At 37.7% G+C, this 22,174-nt stretch overlaps 1 protein-coding gene across 1 annotated transcript; it reads left to right on the top strand.

Moving 5' to 3' along the window:
• Positions 1-815: 815 nt before the first annotated feature.
• Positions 816-18,692, top strand: LOC140150020 (uncharacterized). Its single transcript, XM_072172028.1, has 3 exons — positions 816-1,234; positions 12,731-12,883; positions 17,961-18,692. Exons 1-3 carry the CDS (start codon positions 1,051-1,053, stop codon positions 18,146-18,148), a joined length of 525 nt encoding a protein of 174 aa, XP_072028129.1. The 5' UTR covers positions 816-1,050; the 3' UTR covers positions 18,149-18,692.
• Positions 18,693-22,174: the final 3,482 nt, after the last annotated feature.

Here is a 22,174-nt window from a genome sequence, read left to right as displayed (position 1 = left end):
GTGCAATTTCACTTTGTTGCCAGCGGAAGAAAACGGGAAGATTACAGTGGTTTGTTGCCAGCGGAAGAACCCGAACGATTACAATACCTAGCTGGGGGGTGTAAACCCCCCAGCTAGGTAATAAAGTTGAAAAACCTGATCATGTATTCCAGAAATTTCTTTTGCATTACTTGCATTTGGCATAATTCTCAAGTTTCTCAGTGGTGAGTTGCATAGATTAAATGACTTGCTCTGCATGGTATGCTGTCACATGGTGCTGCTGGTGGTGGTGATGTATTTGTGTGTGGGGGGGTGTGTTTGTGTCGGGGTGTGTTGATGTGTACATTGTGTGCTAACTGCATGGGACTGTTTTCTATGCGAAGTGAGCTGGCTGAAGTATGGACTCACATTTCATTTCTTGTTATTTTCCTATTAATCTACTTGTTAGGTTTCTTGGTTCAGTTCAGTTCATGGAGAACAACCCCCACACACACCAGTGACGGCACCACAGGGGGGTATATGGGGGAAAGTTAAAACTCTTGCCCCATGTTCCCCCCCCTTTAGTAAAAACCCACAATTACAAAAATTTCCACTTTTTGCAACAATTTTGTGTAAAATTTGTTGATTTTGACCCCCCCCCCAATTCACTCCCCCCCCCCTCACATGCCCCACCCCAAAGAAATTGCTGGTGCCGCCGCTGACACACCCCCACACCACATGTCCACCCCGACAAGATTGACTGGACTCTCTGCTGTAAATCTTTATACTCGCCACTAAGATACTCTAGTATGCAACCTGACTGATGTTGCAACATATAGAAAAAAGTAATTTGCAACCATACATTTGGCTGAAACCAAAGTCACAAGACCTACTATTTGCAGAGCGGTGGTAGCTTGTGCTTACATGTACATCTACAGGTCTACCCCAGATCACCTGACTACCAGTCATTGACTGGCTTTGATAAAGTAACATTATAAAATCTTGTTGTAATTATACATACAAGTTTTGATTATCTGCTTCCATCCTCATAAAGAGTGCTAAACATTGGACTCTATTCTACTGTTTGTCACCATGAAGGGTTTCTGGTTTGTGGCCCCGATAAGCACGGCACTGGTTGCAACAGTCTTTAGTGTAATATCAGTCAGTACAACGTATTGGATATATCAGACACTTAGTGGTGTATCTGTATCTACAGGGTTGTGGCAAAGCTGTGTTACTATATTGGATACAACGAAATGCGATTCGTTTGATGCAGGTATTTATGGATAAATTAACCATTATTGTAAGGTTAGAGGTAACTGGGGGTGCAGGGAAGTGGATCCTTGAGCAGTCGACCCTTAGTCCCTTACCCTTACTATCTGCATCATTAAGAGGAGTCTAGACTCCTCTGGACTTTCTGTTGGCATCTCTGAAGCCCTGAATGTGAACAATCACATTCAACAATTAACAACTAGATTTCAAAATCTCATGAATATATCTATACTAATAAAATAATAAGCGGTCTCTGTCTATCTGTCTGTGTATCTGTGTATCTATCTATCTGTCTGTCTGTCCGGCTATGCGTTTCGCCGCACTTCAACGCATCGTGCTGAAATTTTGGATATAGGTAGGTATTGGGAAAAGCATGTTGGCCATGTGGTTTTGAGGGTCATCGGAGGTCAAGGTCAAAGGTCAAAATTTCAAACTTTGTCCGATCGGGCCCAAATTTGGTGGGTGGAATCCTTGATAGGAGGGAATATAATGCATAAAATAAAATCGAGGTCAACCGAGGTCAAAGGTCATTACGGAGGGGTCAAATTTCAAACTTTGTCCGATCGGGCTCAAACTTGGTGGGTCGAAACCTTCGTATGAGGGGGAGCATGAAAAACATTATATGGAGGTCATCCGAGGTCAAAGGTCAAAGGTCATGGATTTCAAACTTTGTCCTATCGGGCTCAAAATTGGTGGGTGGAATCCTTGATGCGAGGGAATATATGCATAAAATAAAATTGAGGTCAACCGAGGTCAAAGGTCATGTAGGGGCTAAATTTAAACTTTGCCCTATTGGCCTTAAACTTGATAGGTGGAATCCTTTGTATGAGGGGGCATGAAAAAAATTACACCAAGGTCATCTGGGGTCAAACAGAAATGCTATCATGCCAGTGCTCTCACAGCATCAGGGCTCTCACAGCTGCAGGTGCACTAGTCTATATAAATAAAAGGAAGTCGCTAAATCTTGTGCGCGAATAGACTCAGAGATGCTTTCACTTTCAGCTCTGATTTATTCGTACATTGATCGGGTACATATTGCCATTAAACCATCTGAGGTTCATTTTTGCAAAAATTGACGGTAACTAAGAGAATAACATAAAAAACTGTCGTGTTGCTATGCAAAATCGCATGCAGTGGCATTGTGGGTAATAAGGACAACGTGAACCGCGTAATAATATTTCCATTACAAAACCATACGCAGAGCAATATTGCCCTGTTTTCTGCCAACTGCGAGGTGGCCAAGAAATGATTCAGGCTATCTAAATGCACAACATCGCGTGCTTTAAGAATGATCTTACGAGCTTTTTAGCCCCTCACGAGAGCTCGCACCCCATTTTCCGCCACTGCACCGAAGTTGGCAGCCAAGAGATTAAGGCTACGTCGCGTGAATTTTATTATTTATTCTAGGCCTATGAATCTTCGTTTAGTTTTACAGCCAAATTCATACGGGAGAATATACGGGAAAGCATTGCACTTTATTTGGTTCAAAACGGTCAAGACCAAGAATTGGCCTCAAAATCAGTGAAAATATGGTTAAAACCGGGTTTTTTCCCGGGATTTTTTGTTGTCAAAACTCAGTGGTAGCGCGTACCGTAACTAACTGTCAGCAGCGCGTTGGCGTTAATACGTCGGCGATTGAGAAATGTGACGCGCACATATCACGGGGTGCATAATATGCACAGACCAACTTTCCGTGCCAGAGAAATTGAAAAGAAAAGAAAGGAAGACAAAACTGAAAAGGTAGGCCTAATGGATGGGTCGGGTTGTGGATTATATGCATGGTACTGGATTCGGTTAAGAGATTACCCGCCAAGATGATAAAAAATCGTGAGGATACGAGAGGAAGGAAGGAAGCTAAAATGAAAGAATAAATAAATAAATAAATAAATAAATAAATAAATAAATAAATAAATAAATAAATAAATAAATAAATAAATAAATAAATAAATAAAAAAACTAAAATAATGAGAACAGAATTAAATAGATAAAATTCAAGCGGAAATCAGAAACTAAGCAGGAAATATGACAAATGGGAATAAAATGTAGAAAAAGCCAAAACTAAAAGGAGAAATGTAAGAAATGGTAGATTTTAAAATAATGCATGGGAGCGGGCTCAATAAATGAATAACGTGGAAACGGAAATCACAAGCTAAGCAGCATGGGAACAAAATAGACCTATGCAAAAGAAACTGAAGAGAAAGAAAGGAGCTAAATGAATAAAAACAAAAAAAAGAAAAAAAAGAAGAAGACAAAAAAAAAGATAATGGGTAGGCCTATTATACGGGTTATGGTTGCAGTAACTAAATGAAGCGGGGGCAAGCTAAAGAGGGAAAGAAAGAAAGAAACTAATCAGGAAAATTAAGGGAAAAAGAAGTTAAAATTAGAAACTAATCAGGAAAAATAAGAAAAATAAATAACAACTGAAGGAAACGGAAATCACAAGCTAAGCAGCTAATAAAAATGAAGCTATAAAGGGAATGGGGTGGGGTTAGGCCTAGATAGATAAATAACATGGACACGGAAAATAACAAGCTAAATAGCATTTTGTTTTAATGGAAACAACCTAGGCCCGTGCAGAAGAAACTGAAAAGAAAATGGAAATGCAAGAAGGGACAGGTTTAGAAAAATAAAATTTACCTTTCAATGATTCTACCTTTTCAGTAATTCCTCCTGTTTTAGTGATCGCTCCCATTTACTCATCTAGCGGGGACCCGCGCGAAGCGCGGGTATCCCGCTAGTATGTAATATTTCATCAGTGCTTTAGATTGTTTAACACGCTAAAATCCAATGTTTCTCCGCATCATTTTGATAGTGTATATAGTTAAAAGGGCATTTTGTGATCCACAGCCTCATCCCCCCACTTTTCTCAAAAAAGGTTGAGATTTTTATATCACTGGAATACTCTGGCTACATAATGATCAATGGCAGCAAAGGCTCTAGTGCGGATTGTTACTGTTGCGACAAAAGACATGAAACCCATAGTTTAATTGCAAGAACATACACCAAACATGTCAAAGAGATGTCCCCCTGCCACATCCCCCTATTATGATGTGATCCCGGGGGTTCTTAGTGGAAAAGAGAGAGTATAGGATGTTCAGCAGATTTTGGAGTGCATTAGTAATTAAGTTTAGATTCGGGCTGCATTTTAAGCTATATTTTAATTTATTGATGGCTTTCGTTTTCATGAAAATATGGTTTAAAAGGGAAGTTTTTTCAGCATTTCTCAACTTATCTGTAAAAACATAAATCCAAAACCAACTGTCATCATGGAACATTAATATAACCCTAACCCTAAACCTAACCAAACCTTTAACTTAAACTCTAACCACAACCCCAACCCATCTCAATGTTGCTATTAGTAGTAGGCCTACTCTTGGAAATCCTTCGCCATTTTATTTGTACGTAACTTGAGGGAGGGAGGAGGGTAAAAGGTCACATACGCTTTGTACGTAAGTGAAAATGTCGAAAATTTTGGAAAAGACCTGTTTCATTCTTATAACCAATCATTTAATTAAACTAACAGTAACACAAAAAAGTGCAAATTTGAGCAAAATTTCGGCACATAATCAAGATTTTGAAAGCTTTTAAGACTTGTTCCAAGTCTTTGATTTTTGTGACTCGATTGGCAGAAAACATGCCAAAATGCATGTTTTTGGCCCTTAATTCCTAAATTTGACCAAATAGTGAATTTTAACTTTTATTGCCAGTTAGGACTAACTAAAGAATTTGGATATAGCTGTGTTTCATTTGGCAAAACAAGATCATATTTTTTTTATTCTAAAAATTACCGTGATTCGTCCGAGTATAGTGCCACGCTTCGAGTATAGTGCCACCCCCCATTTTTTTTTCGGTTTTGGAGTGTCCCTGGACCTAGACCTAAATACTAGGATCATTCATGGTTGACCTAAAAATAAAAAAATTGCACAATGTTTTGTGTTTTTAATATGAAAATTGATAATTTGTTTTCATATCATTCTCTATTAATGATATCAAAATGCATTGAATTTGAATGCATTTTGATATCATTAATAGATTTTTAGGTCAACCATGAATGATCCTAGCATTTAGGTCTAGGTCCAGGGACACTCCAAAACCCCCCCAAAAAACCTTAATTTTTTTTTTTAATTCAAGTATAATCCCACCCCCCAATTGTGAAAAAATGTCACCTAAAAAACGGGTGGGACTATACTCGGACCAATATGGTAGTTCTGTATTTTACTGGAATGGGGAGTAGTAACCACCAGAGGTCACAAAAGTTCATACAGGGGTACAATTTCTCAAATGATACATCAATTTATTCGTCAAAGCATACAGATTTCAAAAACCTATAGCTTGTGCTATTTACCTATCGTTACTATTATACAAAAACCTCATTTTTGGTCAAAATTACACATTTTTGATTGTACAGGGATACAAATTTCAAATTGCTCTGATTTTAGGGAAAATGGTGGCAAATTGTGTGTTTAGCTGAATGGAATCAGAAAAAGAATAGTTTTGCATATCTGTTGTATTAACCTAGCAAGGTAGAGGGTAAAAAAGGTTAACTTATAGGCCATTGGCTGACCATAGGCTACTGTTGATCATAAACATATTTGCTCATAACAAGAGTACATTTTAGATGGTAGTACTATACCTTTTCTTGATTCTCATGTCAAGACAAACATTTTGCCAGCATTTTCACCAAAATTTGAAAAAAAAAGTTGAAATAACACAACCAAAAATGTGTTATTTTGACCCCCCCTCAAAAAACGAGGTTACCGATAGGTCGTAGATCAGACAAAATTTGTGCATCATTTAACAAGATTTGAGAATGTTTTTAATTTTTACTCCTGTATAACCTTTTGTGACCTCTTGGGGTCAATAGGGGTCAAATATAAATCAAATCTTAACTAACATGTATCTCATAGTGATCATCTACGTTTCCATGTCAAGTTTTCATCAATTCTCTGAAATGTTTGTTTTTGTTGAATCTTTCCAAATTGATCATCATCATTATACTACAATATTTACTTTTCTAGAGTCTAGATTGTCTCCTACATTACATTGATCATATTGTTTTGAATTATTACAGTTTACAATGTCTGATCCTGCCTCGCTCATATCATCCACGTCTTATCTCTACAGGTTCTGGTCTGCCTAATTAATTGCTAGCATTTAATACAGACTATTTATTTGCTTAGTCAGTTCCATAAGTTTGTAAATGAAATCACTTCTAGTTTTGATATCTGGGTGTAAGATTACAGTTTCGTCAACAATCTAAATACAAAACCAGTCAAATTAATTGTTATATCATTTACATAAAGAATAACAAGACAGTTCTCAACCACTAGTCTCTCCTGTTTTCATGCTCACTGCTTGCCCCTCGGGCTGCTTGCATGTGCAAAAGTATAGTATATTGAAGAGTATACTAATTCAGTTGAGTCGATGTCCAATATGTTCACAAGGCCTAACCATATCACCACCCTTATTCCACCACCAATTATTACCCTACCAAGCTACCCATATTCACCCTATAGAATCACATTCTAAAACAATAAACACAATTTTCCTTTTTATAACCCCTCAAATCAGCAAAAGACAAAACACCCAATATCACATTTTATCCGCCCAATTCATATATGTTGAGAAACATGTAGCAATGTGTGACATCAAAGTGGTTACCCATTTCCGCTGGCAACACTACCTAGACCAGACCGGGTCCTAAACCAAAGTGTTTACAGCAATGAACTTGGCTTGGTAGACCTAACATTAAAGGCTATAATATAAATTACAAAGTTACAATCATAACAATTATAGGTTAATGAACACGTATTAGTTGTTGGGAGATAAATTAGACAAAATAATGCACGCTGATGTTGATGTTGATGCGTCTAATGCACGAGCCCCGAAGACGCATCAACATCAGCGCAAAAATGAATAAAGCCTATGCGACGCGAACGCGTGGGAAAGCACTGCGCGTAGTACGCGGAGTGCACAATATACACAATCAATGCATGGTTTGGATTTTTCTAATGCTTGCTCTGATTGGTTCTCGCTATCTAACAGTGTATGAATGACTGGTGCTGACCATTGTAATGTATTCAGGTATCTCACCGCTGAAGATATTGTAAAATGTTATTGCGCCCTCATATCCCATGATCAATAAATCACTTGAATCAAAATGGCGTGTTCGAGTCATAGTTAATCTCACATGGTGTCAGAAAAAGGGCACGAAAACGAACCGTAAACATGGACAAAATAGATCCACCAAAAGGCTTACGCCTCGACGGAAACCCAGCGGATAATCTGAAATGGTTTATTCAACGTTTCGACCTATTTATGCTAGCAACAGGCAAGGTAAATAAACCTGATAATCAGCAAACAGCCATGTTCTTAACACTCATTGGCGAAGACGCATTACGCGTATACAACACCTTCAAATGGGACAATCCCGATGATAAAGATAAACTAGTCAAAGTAAAGGAAAAGTTCACAGAACACTGTAAAAGCCACACCTCACAAGCATACGTTAGAAACAAGTAATTTAGCAGAGACCAGAAGGATGGTGAGAAAATCGATCACTATGTAACTGAACTGAAAATCTTGGCAAAGGACTGCGAATTTGAGCACCTCACAGACAGTCTAATCAGAGACAAAATTATATTTGGGGTACAGAGTGAAGACCTGAGAGAAAAGATGCTCAGTCAACCAGATATAGACTTGACAAAGGCCATTGAAATATGTCGTGCTAGTGAATATAGTAAAAAGCAAATAGAGAACATAAATAATCCTGACAAGAACAATGACAATGTTGAAGAAACAATCCAGAAAGTAAATGTAAACAGGCCATACAAGCCATCAGGCACAGGGGCTCGACCAAAGAAAAACCGTGAAAGGTACAGCGAACCAAAAACAGGTTCAAATAACTACACCTGCAGCAGATGTGGTAGACAGCACCCTCCACGTCAATGTCCCGCATGGGGTAAACAATGCGGAAAATGCAAAAGGCCAAATCATTTCGCAGAATATTGCCGTACAAAGACAATAAATGCAATTTCCGACGATGACGAAGAAGCCGACATTCAAGAACTGTTCATTGGAGCAATGACAACACAGAGACAGACGCAGACGAATGGTGGGTAAACCTACGCATTAAGAAGAAGCGTGTTCCACTGAAAATAGACACTGGAGCAAAAGCGAACCTGATATCCAAGAAAACATATGATCAGGTAGCAAGAAATGTCACAATCAGAAAAACAAAGAACAGACTAGTAACGTACAATCGCCAAAGAATCTCCGCGATAGGCATATGCACGTTAAAAGTAATGCACAAAGGTAGTCACAGAAAGCTAGATTTCTATGTAGTAAATGAAGGTCAAAATCTCCTGGGGCTAAAAGCAGCTGTGGCACTCAACCTCATTCAAAGGGTAGATCAAGTCGAGACATCCTACAACATAGCTGACCAGTATGAAGATGTTTTCGACGGCATAGGTTGCATGCCCAAAGAACACCACATACAGCTAAACGAAGACGCTGAACCAGTAATTCATCCACCGCTGAAGAGTGCCATTCAAGGCTGCATGACAGACTGAAAGAGGAGTTGGATAGACTAGTTAAGGAAAATATAATAGAAAAGGTAGACCATCCAACCGATTGGGTCAACTCACTAGTAATCGTTGAAAAACCCAATGGCAAGCTCAGACTATGTTTGGATCCCAAAGAGCTCAATCAGGCTATAAAAAAGGAGCAATATAACATCCCTACAATTAATGAGCTCATAAGCAAATTGGACAAAGCCCAATACTTCTCGATTTTGGACGCCAACAGCGGATTTTGGCAGATTCCGTTAGATACAGAAAGCTCTGATCTATGTTGTTTCAACTCCCCATTTGGTAGATACAAATTTCTGAGATTGCCATTTGGTATACATAGTGCATCCGAAGTGTTCCAAAAACGGATGTCACAGGTCATAGAATGTGTAGAAGGCACGGTATGTTACATTGATGACATACTAGTGTATGGTAGAAACAAACAAGAACACGACGAGCGGTTGCAAAAGGTTTTGAGCGCCTACGCGAATAATATCAAACTGAACAAACAAAAGTGCATGTTCGCACAAACAGAAATTCAGTACGTAGTACATAAACTCACCGCAAGCAAGGCATTAAGCCAGACCAAGCCAAAGTCAAAGCAATACTGGAAATGCCAACGCCAACTTCAAAGAAAGATTTGGAAAGATTCTTAGGGATGATACAATACATCGGAAGGTTCATACCTTCACTGTCAGAAACATCGGCCCCACTCAGAATCTTATTACAAAAAGAAACTGAGTGGCACTGGCTAGAACAACAAGAGGAGGCGTACACAAAACTCAAAAACCTAGCAACCGAATCGCCCACACTAAGGTATTATGATGTAGACAAACCTGTAGAATTATCAGTAGATGCAAGCAAGGATGGGCTGGGGGCAGTATTAATTCAAGAGGGTTCCCCAGTAGCGTATGCATCAAGAGCGCTCACTGAAGCCGAAAAAGGCTATGCACAGATAGAAAAAGAAATGCTTGCCATCCAATTTGGCTGTAAAAAATTCCATCAATATATTTATGGGAAACAGGATGTGGTTGTCATTAGTGATCACAAACCATTGGAAACCATCACAAGAAAACCTCTCTCAACAGCGCCACCACGTATCCAAAGATTATTGTTAGCAGTGCAGAAATATGACATAAGAATAATACACAAACCAGGTAAAAGTAAAGAAATGGTGATTGCTGACACACTGTCAAGAGCATACTTACCAAAAGAAGTAAACCATGACAAAGAAACAGAGGATTTGGAAGTTCAAGTTCACATGCTAGTTTCAAACTTGCCAATAAGTGATGCCAAACTCACTGAGTTCAGAGAAGCCACAAATCAGGACCAAACACTCCAAAACCTAAAAAATACGGTGTTGACTGGCTGGCCAAAATCAAAGGAAGAAATTCAAAATGAAATCAGGCCATATTGGGATTTCAGAGATGAAATTCATACTGCACAAAATTTGTTATTTAAAGGTGAAAAGCTAATTGTACCAAAAACAATGCAAAGAGAAATGCTCGAAAAAGTGCACAGCAGTCACCTGGGTATAAACAAATGTAAAGCAAGAGCAAGAGACATCCTTTACTGGCCAGGGATGTCCAATCAAATACAGGACATGTGTAGCAAATGCACTGTGTGTTTGGAGAATAGAAAATCCAATCCAAAAGAACCTCTGAAGCCACATCCAGTACCTGACCGTGCATGGTCAAAAGTTGCCACCGATTTGTTTCATTTGGGAACAAAAACATATTTGATTGTAGTGGATTACTACTCCAAATTCCCTGAAATCATGCTACTAGAAAATACCACAAGTGAAGGGGCCATCACAGCCATGAAAAGAATATTTTCCCGTCATGGTATCCCAGATCAAGTAGTGTCAGATGGAGGCCCACAATACAGTAGTTACAAGTTCAAAGAATTTGCCAATAAATGGCAATTTCAACATGTCATGTCAAGCCCTAGATTTCCGCAGTCTAATGGCATGGCAGAGAGAACCATACAAACAGTGAAAAATCTGCTCAAGAAAGCAATGAAAAGTAAACAAGACCCATATCTCACATTACTTGAGTATAGAAACACACCCATAGATGGTAATCTTGGTTCACCTAGTCAGTTGCTAATGAGCAGAAGGGCAAAAACCACCATACCAGTCAATCCAAAATTGTTGGAACCAAAGGTGGAGCCAAATGCGAAATACCAGTTGCAAAACAGACAACAAAATCAAAAAGCCTACAATGACAGAACCACCTCTCTTTTACCAGAATTGAGAGTGGGTGATACCGTAAGAGTTCAACAACAAAATGGTACATGGCAGCCAGCTGTTGTGACTCAAAAATCTCCTGAACCCAGATCTTTCATAGTGAAAACCCCTACAGGTGATTTGAGAAGGAACCGCAAACATCTGATGAAAACAAATGAAAAAGCTCCCTGCTTAGATCCACCTGATTTGAACCAAGAAAACCAAACTACAGGTGCAGGTCAAGAAGATGACACCAGTAAAGAAGCATAAAATATACAAGATACACAGTCATCTCCACAGGTTATAAAAACCAGAAGTGGGCGTGTAGTAAAGCCACCACCGAGGTACATGTATGAAGATGAAAAGTAAACAGACATGGCACCAAGTACAGAAATGGACCAAGAACATGTAAAATAGTGAACATGTACATTGTAAGGTTACATGTATCTGAAGTTAAAGTGACAATTCCAAGAGAAGGAAAGTTGGCATAAATTTCAACAAGGTCAACTTGGGCACAAACTCTGTTAAGTTCTAGTTATTGTTAGTAAGTACATGAAAATGAGCAAGTGAATTTACATGAAACAACAGCAAAAGAGACTGTAACACTAAGATATGTGCATTGTTGTGTGAAACACTTTATTGATCATCATAACAATTGAGTTACATTGTAAACACAAGAACAATTGTATCTTTATGCTTAAGGAGGAGGATGTAATGTATTCAGGTATCTCACCGTCTGAAGATATTGTAAAATGTTATAGCGCCCTCATATCCCATGATCAATAAATCACTTGAATCAAAATGGCGTGTTCGAGTCATAGTTAATCTCACAACCATGAGACAGACACTGGGCTCAGGTAGTGGTACGATAGGGCTCGATCATTGACAAAGTCAAAGTTCTGCTCAGCTTGTTGAAGAGAGTATATTTTATGGCATTTGTAATAGCAACTGTCATGCACATGGGCATGCACATGGTTATCCCATGGTATCTCAGTCTTCTTCACTGCTATATCTGCTAAGGATAGGAAAGAGAAGGCCATGATGTTTTGGGCTAGACTATGACATGAGGCTTTCTTCAGGCCTAGGCCTATACCTCCCAGGTGCGCAGCCTAGACTACACCAGGCCTATAAACGCATGCCGACTTCGAAGCTTGGAGGCCGTAATTTAGGCCTGGCATTTTCGGGTAATTTTGTCCCCGGGTACCCGGCGCATTTTTCGGGCGGGTAACCAGGTACCCGAAATTGCAAAAAAACAAACAAAAAAAACCATTCAAATTCAATGCATTTTGAAATCATTAACAGACTATGACATGAATACAAATTATCAATTTTCATATTAAAAATACAAAACACTTGAAATTTTTTTTAGGTCAACCATGAATGATCCTAGCATTTAGGTCTAGGTCCAGGGACACTACAAAACCGAAAAAAATAAAAAACTTTAAAAAAATGTAATCTCGGCGGGTACCCGCTAGCCCGCCAAAAATGCCAGCTTTAGGCCGTATGCAAAGGATGAAGTTTTTTGTTTATTTAAACAGTCACTCCGTGTGAAGACTCACTTGGGTCCTGATGGGATCAGGCTCAAATAAAATACTCAAGAATTATAATTATAAACATGACAAACAGATTTGAAGACAAAGAAGAACAAAAGGAAATACTAGGTAATAGTTACTTTAATTCCAGTCTTCATTTCTATTTATTATAGACCTTTTAAAGCCATTACCTGCAGTCAGAGGTCTGGTAGTATTATCCATCATCCTAGCAGTGTTTGCAGTGGCGTCAGCATTGATGGCCTATCTCGTTACAAAGTATGACTATGTGTGCACACTAGTTGCAACTGGAGTAACTGCTCTGCAAGGTAATATTATTAATGGCAATTTACATATGCTACATTATGCCAGATTTACCATTGGGCCAGTTGGGCCCGGGCCCAGGGCCCCAAAATGTTTTGTGCATTTGTATGTTCCTTTTTAGCATGAAAACACCAAGTTTTGGACTAAACAATTGTAAGCTGAACAAACAACATTACAAATAATTATTGAAGGGCCTATTTGACTTTTGTTACAATATATGGTAAAATTGCACATTTTTGAGCACTTCATGTGCACTGGCATAGTAAAATACACCTCTATTTGGGGCTTACTTATCTGAAATTGAAATATTTCCACGCATTTCGCGCACAAATGCATAATGTAAAATCAGAACTGCCTTGTTTCAGAATCAGAATTCTTATGCTTCTGCCTCTACTGTCGATCTTATAGTAGGCCGCCTATTTGTATACCAAAACTTGGTCACTTGAATGCACATAAGGGACCGTTCATTATTTCTACCGGAGGGGGGGCCGGGAGCAGACAGAAAGTCACTGCCGAAAACTATATGCCCCCCCCTTCTCCGATAATAAACACCATATGACCCCCCCTCCGAGCTACATGAAAATCATATGACCCCCCCCCACCAACCAAAATAGAAAGTATTGCTGCATGCTGCAGAGGAGTGGGGTCTTTGTAATTTTGGTTACAGGGATGTGCCACACAGACCTTAATTGAATGCTGACTTTCTCGCATCTGTACCATTTTTCATCACCATGTATCAGTGATGTCAGTGTGCATTTCATTTATATTATAGGCACAGCTTCAAGTAGCTAGTGGACACTTAAAGCGCCTCAACGCATCACGTCACTGCCACATATCAGACTGACAAATTATGCCTTTAAAAGGAATAAAAAGTAGTAGAAAGTAGAATAAAAAGTAGTATCTTACCATAAATCAATGATGTACAGTGGCATATAGATTTCTTTTTGACATGCGGGGCGGGGGGGTGGGGTTGGAAAAAGTATAGTGAATCCAGCACCTTTTGGTGGCAAAATAAGTTTATGAGTTCAAATGCGCAAAGCGCTCGAAAAATTTTGATATTTTAAAGCTAAACTGATGAAATATGGTGCAAAAGAGGAATAAATGCGCGCGAAGCGCACGGAAATTTGCACTTTTGGGGCTAAAATGGGCAAATATGTGGTCAGAAACATATATTCAGGCGTCAACGTGGGGGGGGAGCCGATTGATGATTGTATGGAGCATCCTCCTGGCAAAATATTGGGGGATCTACGCCTATGTTGATGTATCAATTGGACTCAAGTCCACTTTTTGCCGGACTCGGACACCAACAGACTCGGTTCGACTCAAACTTGGACACAGATCCATGTAAAATGTGAAATGATTATCTAAAAATGTCAAAATAGATCTCAAATGTGATTCAAAATTTGTTGTCATAATGATGATGATGTTATTTTTCTATATATGTATTTGAATACATTGCCCAAGTTTACTGTCATGGTGGTTTAGGCGAGTCTTTGTAGTTTAACTAGGGTATGGAAATGACACCTGTGTGGGGTGGGGTTTGATAGTAAAAGAACAAAGAAGAGTCTGACCACAGCATTACTGTGCAGCAGCTTGCAATTCTCTATTACGAAAATGGCAGTGTACATGTATATTAATGAAATATGGTTCAAAATTTCAGCAAATTTGTATTGTACATTAATTGGCAAATTAGAAGCAAAATCTAGAATTTTTCTCCATTTTTTGGAATGTTTTACCCAATGACCCATTTTTTCAAAATGATATAATAAATTACTTACTTTTGGTGCAAATTTATGTCAATTCACACCGTGGCATGTGAAAAACAGGTGAGGCCCGACTTAAGTCCGGACTAGGACCAAAGTGTCAGCCGACATGCAAAGCGCAAATTTAATGGTCAGGGGTCATGGGGCAATGTTCCAGATGGGGGTCCAGGGGGCGAAGCCCCCCGACGCTCCAGGATTTTTGAGATGCAAAACCATCTGACCCCCCTTTCAATAACTAAAAACCATCTGACCCCCTTTTGCCTGACAAAACCATCTGACCCCCCATGTATTCTCCCCCCCCCCCTCCGGTGGAAATAATGAACGGTCCCTAATTATTGCCTTTTTCACAGTTAGTTTGGGGACCTCCAAATTTTGGCCTGGCCCAGGGCCCCAAAAAGGTAAATCTGAACCTGTACATTATGGCTTAATTAAACTGTCCAATGCCTATAAAGTCCACTATAATACAGGGGTTTAATGTGCATCTGCATGTACAGTACATTTGCCAAAACAAAATGAACTTGCAGGAATATTATAGGGTATTGGAAAGTATTAGGCTATGTTAGATAGGCCTACACCAACCCCACCATACAGTGGGGTTTTCCCCTTTAAATTTAAAACTTTTGTGAAATAAGACAGCAGTAAGCTATTATATGCTATAGACCTACTACTTTGGTATACCGTATAATGATAATATGTGATGCGATCAAGCAAAATGAGTCTGATGTAGATAGAAATCAAAACTGAGTTTTTAATTTCACTAAATAAGCCATTTTCATAGCTTTATTTTGCTATAAATCCCATCCTAATTAGACTTACGGTTCCAGAGATATGGCCATGTTAGTGTTGCTCAGAACAATAAAATACAAAAGAAGTTGAATACTATTATTGGCTATATCTCGGAATCAATATTCCCGACATCCGACTCATTTTGCTTGATCACATCACATATTTTGAATGCTGCGATTCAAAAAAATTGAGCCATAGGATGAACAAATTTTAATCTCCAGCATGCCTCTGTGGCTCATTAAACCCCTTTATATACTGGACTAATTCTTATTGGTCGCTTTCAGTCTTAACACTTGCAGTATATACAGGGTGTCCCAAAAAAAAGAGGCCCCACATTGCGCCCTCTTTTTCTCCTATTTCTGAAATGTTGATTAAATATAATTTGGTATGTAAAGAAACCTTTAATCGTTAGCTTTAATAAACCAAAACAATTATTTCAATCGGCTCACAACTTTTGAAGATTTGCCATTTTGAATAAAAGTACCCGTTTTTCACTCTGTCCACGGATATATAACAGAGTGGTTGGGCTGGCTCGTGCTGTGGAGTGGTCTGCACGCTCACCAGAGCTCACACCACTTGATTTTTCCTTTGTGGCAAAATCCAAGATCTTCGCAAACGATTACTGAATGCATACGCAAGTATCCGGCGCACAAGTATGGTACGCAACGCAATTGATGCAATGAGGACCAGGGCTGAAACCTGTATTCGCCAAGGAGGCAACCAGGTAGAGGGCAGAGCAGCACAGTAAACTCATTTCAGAAGAACCAAAGACAAACCAAACAGCCTTTAGGGCTACCTTTTATCCTAAAAAGAGAAATAACTTATGTTGTAAATAAAAAAGAAAGCAAGAAACAACAAAGTAAGAAAGTAAGAAACATAATAAAACAAAAAGGCATAAAAAATAAGTAATTGCATGTAAAGCAAAAGAAGTCCCATTCGGCATCCATTTTACCCACAAATTGATGACACTATTAACAAAATCCATTGCCCATAAACCCACCAGTAAAGCCCATTCCATAAATAAAGTTATTTTATAAAGTTATCATTGAGGAATGTTTGATATTCATGCATGGTATGTGTACTCCTTTTCAATCTTTGAAGTAGCCAAACCTTCTCCGTGGACAGAGTGAAAAACGGGTATATTTCTTTAAAAGAGCACATCTTCAAAAGTTGTGAGCCGATTGATATAATTGTTTTAGTTTATTAAAGCTAACAACTTAAGGTTTCCTTACATACCAAAATATATTTAATCAACATTTCAGAAGTAGGAGAAAAAGAGGGCGCAATGTGGGGCCTCTTTTTTTTGGGACACCCTGTATATGTAAACTTACACAAATTTAGATATTTTTCTGAAATAGCAAATCACCAATACAAGGTGTAACAATAAAATTTGTACAATTTTGAAAATAGAATGACACAAATATGCCGTTTATTTTTTGGGGTGATATTTATATGTCTATCAAGATACTTTCTTTAGCCACCAGCTAAGCTTTGTTCAAATAAAATCAACGGTATACAAGTGAAGATATGGCCAATTATGTAACCTAGTCTTAAAACCGCTTGGGCCACTTTTGTCTATGTGTTACAAAAGTGACAGAATAGAGTTGAACCATGGACCTTTTGGACGATGCTCTTATGATAGATAGATTTAAACAATGGGGTATTCGAAGTGATAGAAATGATTACATAATAGAATATTTCCTTGAGTTTTTGAAAGTCACAACTAAGCACTGACTTAATAACATAATTTACTAAAAATCGTGGCTGCTGCAGCTCAACAACTTCAACCCCAATTCACGTTGGAAGAGCGTATTTTTATGGTTGTGACATTCGGTAGCACATGGAGTCAAGCAGAAACCATAAGATTATTTATAGCTCATTTTCAAAACTCACATCTTCCACAAAGGCATACAATTACATATAACTATGAGAAGTATGTAGAATTTGTTAACAGAAATGCTGGCAATAGTGGTCGCCCCAGAACAGCTAGAAGCCCAGCTGAACCTAATTTCAAAATCTTATTGTTTTGTACTTATGGATGCAAAGACTGTTCTCAGTTTTACCAATGATATCTCAGGGATATGGGAAATTACTTTATTTATAAGATAATTTGAAAGAAATTTCACGGCTTCATTTATAGATTTTAAAGAAATATCATATTATTATTAAGTTCATGAAGAAACACCACTTATAATTCTTTTATGTCAGTTCTTTGATGTTTAATGCACGATAAGCATATCTACATGGTTCAAACTTGGTATGCGCAAACATGGCAAAAGTGGCCCAACACGTTTTCTGGACGATTTAATTAATCGCACTTAACTTTTGAACCCAAGCTAGTAAAGAAACCAACTAAACATCTTCCTTTAGCCAAGATATTACTGCTTTTATTGCATATAACATTTGTGCCATAACTCTTTTAGGTTTTTCCTGAGAAGTCAAAATGCAATTGTACAAATTTTATTGTTACACCCTGTAGTGGCATTAAGTTGGATATACACTTTCATGTATCTTTTTTTTTTCTCTGTTTCAGGAATCACCTTAGCATGTGGGTTATTCACATATCTGTCATTTCTCAACAAGAATGATGTTGCATTGACAAACTTGTCATGGTCATTTGCACTTGGTTGGGTTGGTGTTGGATTTTATGCTCTTGCTTTCATTTTCTTCTTTATTCAGATAATTCAACTGAGAAAGCATAGATCTTATGAAAGTCAGTGATTACCACTGCAAAAACGTAAAATAAGGAATAGAATATTTGAAATTTGTAGGAATAGCACAAAAGTAAAGCCTGAATGCAATGTGAAGCTAGGATAAGAGTGTAAAGAAGTATTATCTATCATGTAGATAAATAATAGATTTGAGGGACTTAATCCTTCATGGTGAAATAAGCTTTGCATTTCAAACTGGTCATTTTGTAAAATAAACATGCGTGTCCAAGCTTCACAATTCTGCTACCTAAATTTGGTGATGAGCATTTTGCTGTGTTCTTGATACATAGGCAGTAAAGCTAGGAATAAAGCTAGGACTACAACTAAGAGTCAAGCTAGGAATCAAGCCAGGGATAATGTCAGAAGTTAAACCAGGAGTAACGTCAAGTGAAGTCAGAAACTTTGGAAAACAGTTACATCAAGTTATGAACACTAACCAATTGATGAACATTAATTAGTAAGAGATGATAATACTTAGCCATTGTGACTGTAAATATTGTCCAAGTCAAAAGTTTGAGAGCGATCATTAAAATGTCTTGTCAGATTTAAGATAATGTGTGGAAATTAGTCATTTATGTGTTCGAGTTGACAGGTGAACATATTGTGTTCAAACAGATTCATTGATTTTTTAGCCCTAGTTTGGTCCGAGGAATTTCAAGTTAGGTGGTGGTGGCGGCAGCATTTTATTTATTAATTCCATCTCAACTACAACCCCCTCGCATTAAAATAGTATAGTGCACCCAGGCTAAAGTCCATTAATCTTATACAATGCAGGCCTCACGACAAATATCTATGCCATGATCTGGTCCATGGAGGCCAAAGGAGGCATTCTGGAAAATTGAGTTACTATAATTTTACCTTACACAAACATTAGGCTATCATACACTGAAAACACCAAAGGTTTAATTAACACCAAAGGCAAAATTTCAAATTTGCCCCCTTTGGCCTCCATGTACCAGATCGTGTCACATATGTACATTTTGTGATCAAAGAAAGTGCTGATTATTTTCATTTTTTTAAATACTCACCTGCCAGCCCACTCACTCAGTGTCCACACTGCAGCTTCCACCTAGATCGCACATTGTCTTGTCCCAAAGTACCAATCATTACCAGTGTAACTGTTCAACCCCAAACACCATCTGAAATGAGCAATATAAATACATAACCAAAACTTAAAACAAAAAATGCTTTTTAATCTAAAGTGTCTTTTATCATCACAGTACCAAATAAGAGAAATGTTTATACCAGGTCACTGTAGCAATTTGTTTTTAACCTACCATCAAAATACAAAAACAATTTCCTTGCAAATATCATTCTTAAGAGTTGATGTATGTTTACATGTTTTTACACTTGTACACCCTCTGTTGGTCTGAGATTTAAAATAAAATGCAGAACAAAAGACCCTATAGTCTACATAGGTTTTTTGTTTTTTTATTAACTTTGGTTTCAAAACAAATATTAGTAAAAATAGAGAGATTGCGATGTTCCAGACGCAGCACGTGGACCGTACGTTTTAACGTACGTTTCTTTTACTTACGGTTTTGAATAGATCAACGTACGTCCAATACCTACGTTTGGAAATCGCAATCACTCTAATATCATCAAAATTGCTTACAAGTGCTATAATAGAAGCCAAATAATATCAGAAAATTAAAATAAAGGTTTTGCAAGTTGGGTTTTAAAATATTTTATGTGGTCTGTCATAGACCCCGTTTACACAGAGCCTGAAGTCGACTGCAGTTGAATTTGAATGCGACTTCATTTGTGTATAAACAGGGTCGCTGTATTTTGAACACAACTTCTAATGATGACCCAAAGCAACATTTGTCAAATTCAAACTCAACTTTTGCACAGTGTAAACAAACATGCAATAAGTCCGCTTCATAATGGTAATTTGAAGTAATGATGTAAAAGTCAAATTCACAATCTTGTTTTGAAGTCGACTACTGGGTACACACCCTATCAACAAATAATTTTGGTCACAATCTGAATTGGATGTCGTAATTGAAGTTGACCTCAGGTGTGTAAATGGGGTCATAGACACTACTTTTCATTTTGCCTTGTGTTGAATAACAGTGGGTACCCTGAATGTTAACCAGTGACATCATATATAGGTCAACTCATCTAATGGAAGCTGTAAATGATTCAGGCAAGTCAAATCAGTGCCTAAGCTAGTGATGTTTGTGCTCATAGATTGAGAAAAATAAAGCCCACACTCACAGGGAAAGGTATGAGTTCAATATGTGAGATCTCAATGCTCATTGTAATGGGTTTTAGTTTCCCCTATGTGCTTGATTTTTCCTGGGAGAGGAAATAGCAAAAACTTGTTGTGGCCAATTATTTGTCATAACCCAATCAATGCAATACACATGGAAATATATGTGACAATATTATTGCTTTCTTGACTCATTTCCTATAAGATCAATGTATTACCCTGAAGAAATCTGTATTATTTAATCAAAATTACCAAAACTGGAAAGATATTGCCTGAAGGCTCCAACTCGCCTTAAAGTTAATTATTTTACATAGTTTTCAACTCACTAGGTGAGATACCATTTCCTATTCAGTATTTACAACAAATTTACTTCTAAAACTTCACATGTTGACAATATTTTTGTAGCTTAAAGCACTTGTCATACACACCTTTAGCTTCAGCTACCAGCACCATTGTAATCTATATTTTGGTCTGCTTGTAGAATCCACTATGCTGCTGTCTGTCATTCCTGCTTCAATGACAATCACATCCCAGGATGGATATTCCTTCAATGACATGGCAAGTTCTGAAAAGAAAGAACTACTGGCAATAGCATTAGCAAGTACCATGTATTAATGCCAACTTGAATTACTTATTCAATCTAATTTGTTTCTCTTAATTATTAACTTTTAAACTTTAGGCTGTTTTATTCATGCCTTCATTTGCTTTCTCTCCTATTCCTAGAAAGCACATTACTCAGCCAATACTGAATCCACACAGTATTCACTAAATAAGTCAATTGATCTATATTATTTCTTAATTAACTTATTGACTCAATACTCACTCACTCACCATACATAACTCAGGTTCACTCAATCAATCTCTGTCACTCATTCATTCACACTCACTCAATCATGCACTTATTCACTTCTGATTACCTTCTGATCAATTATCACATAAACAAACAATCAATTATCAATCACCTGGTAGATCAATCAAAGCTGATCGATCATATGACCAATATTGTCAATCGATCACTAAACTGATCGTTAACCAATCAACCAATTAATCAAATATTCAATCAAGCAAATGAATCAATTGATCATTAAAATCAATATCAACCAATCATATCAAATAACCAATATCAATCATGTTATTCAGTAAATCAAATATCTGGTCAATAATTTACATGTAGAACAATAAAATAATGTCTGCACTTTACATTCAAACACCGGCACGAAGCCACCTCTTGGCAACCCAAACCACACTCAAGTTAGACTCCAATTGACTTGAGATTGAAAGGCACTGCCAGTGATTCACTAAATTTGCCTTGAAAGTGATAAGACTAAATAAAAGTAACCTAATAAAGATAACTTTTCCAACTTACTCAAATTTGAATATCTCTGAGCAACCAGTGGCATACCACCCACGGTAGTTTTCTCCCCTCCCCACTCCAAATTCACATACAAAATTGCCCAATTTCCTTCTTGGGGCCCCAATTCACACCAAAATTTACCTAATTTCTGCCCATTTTAGCACTAAATTTGCATTTTTTGGGCGCATATATTCTGGAAGCTGGTCAGCAGAACAACATTGTAATTTTGGATATTTTGCCTAGTACGCATCTGATAGCAACATGCAATTGAATGGAGCATCATATATTTCAGCACTGCACTCTTGTCTTTATTTGGGTATTTTTATCATGAGAAACAAAACACCTAATGAAAATTGATGCATCCTTCAATTTTCAGCTATTCCAACATTTCAAATATTTGTTTTTCACTCACTTGGTATTACAATTGTTCAATAAACATAAATAAAAGAAAATGCTCTCAATTAAAA

Source organism: Amphiura filiformis, chromosome 1 (genome assembly GCF_039555335.1).
Source record: "Amphiura filiformis chromosome 1, Afil_fr2py, whole genome shotgun sequence".
NCBI classification, from domain to species: Eukaryota; Metazoa; Echinodermata; class Ophiuroidea; order Amphilepidida; family Amphiuridae; genus Amphiura; species Amphiura filiformis.
This window is presented reverse-complemented; position numbering and strand designations above follow the sequence as displayed.

Bases quoted from the DNA above. Each gene is read 5' to 3' on its own strand.
- LOC140150020 (XM_072172028.1), top strand. From the start codon at position 1,051: ATGAAGGGTTTCTGGTTTGTGGCCCCGATAAGCACGGCACTGGTTGCA. The intron at 1,235-12,730 runs GTATTTATGGAT...TATTTATTATAG, and splicing joins ATGCGATTCGTTTGATGCAG to ACCTTTTAAAGCCATTACCT. The intron at 12,884-17,960 runs GTAATATTATTA...TCTCTGTTTCAG, and splicing joins TGGAGTAACTGCTCTGCAAG to GAATCACCTTAGCATGTGGG.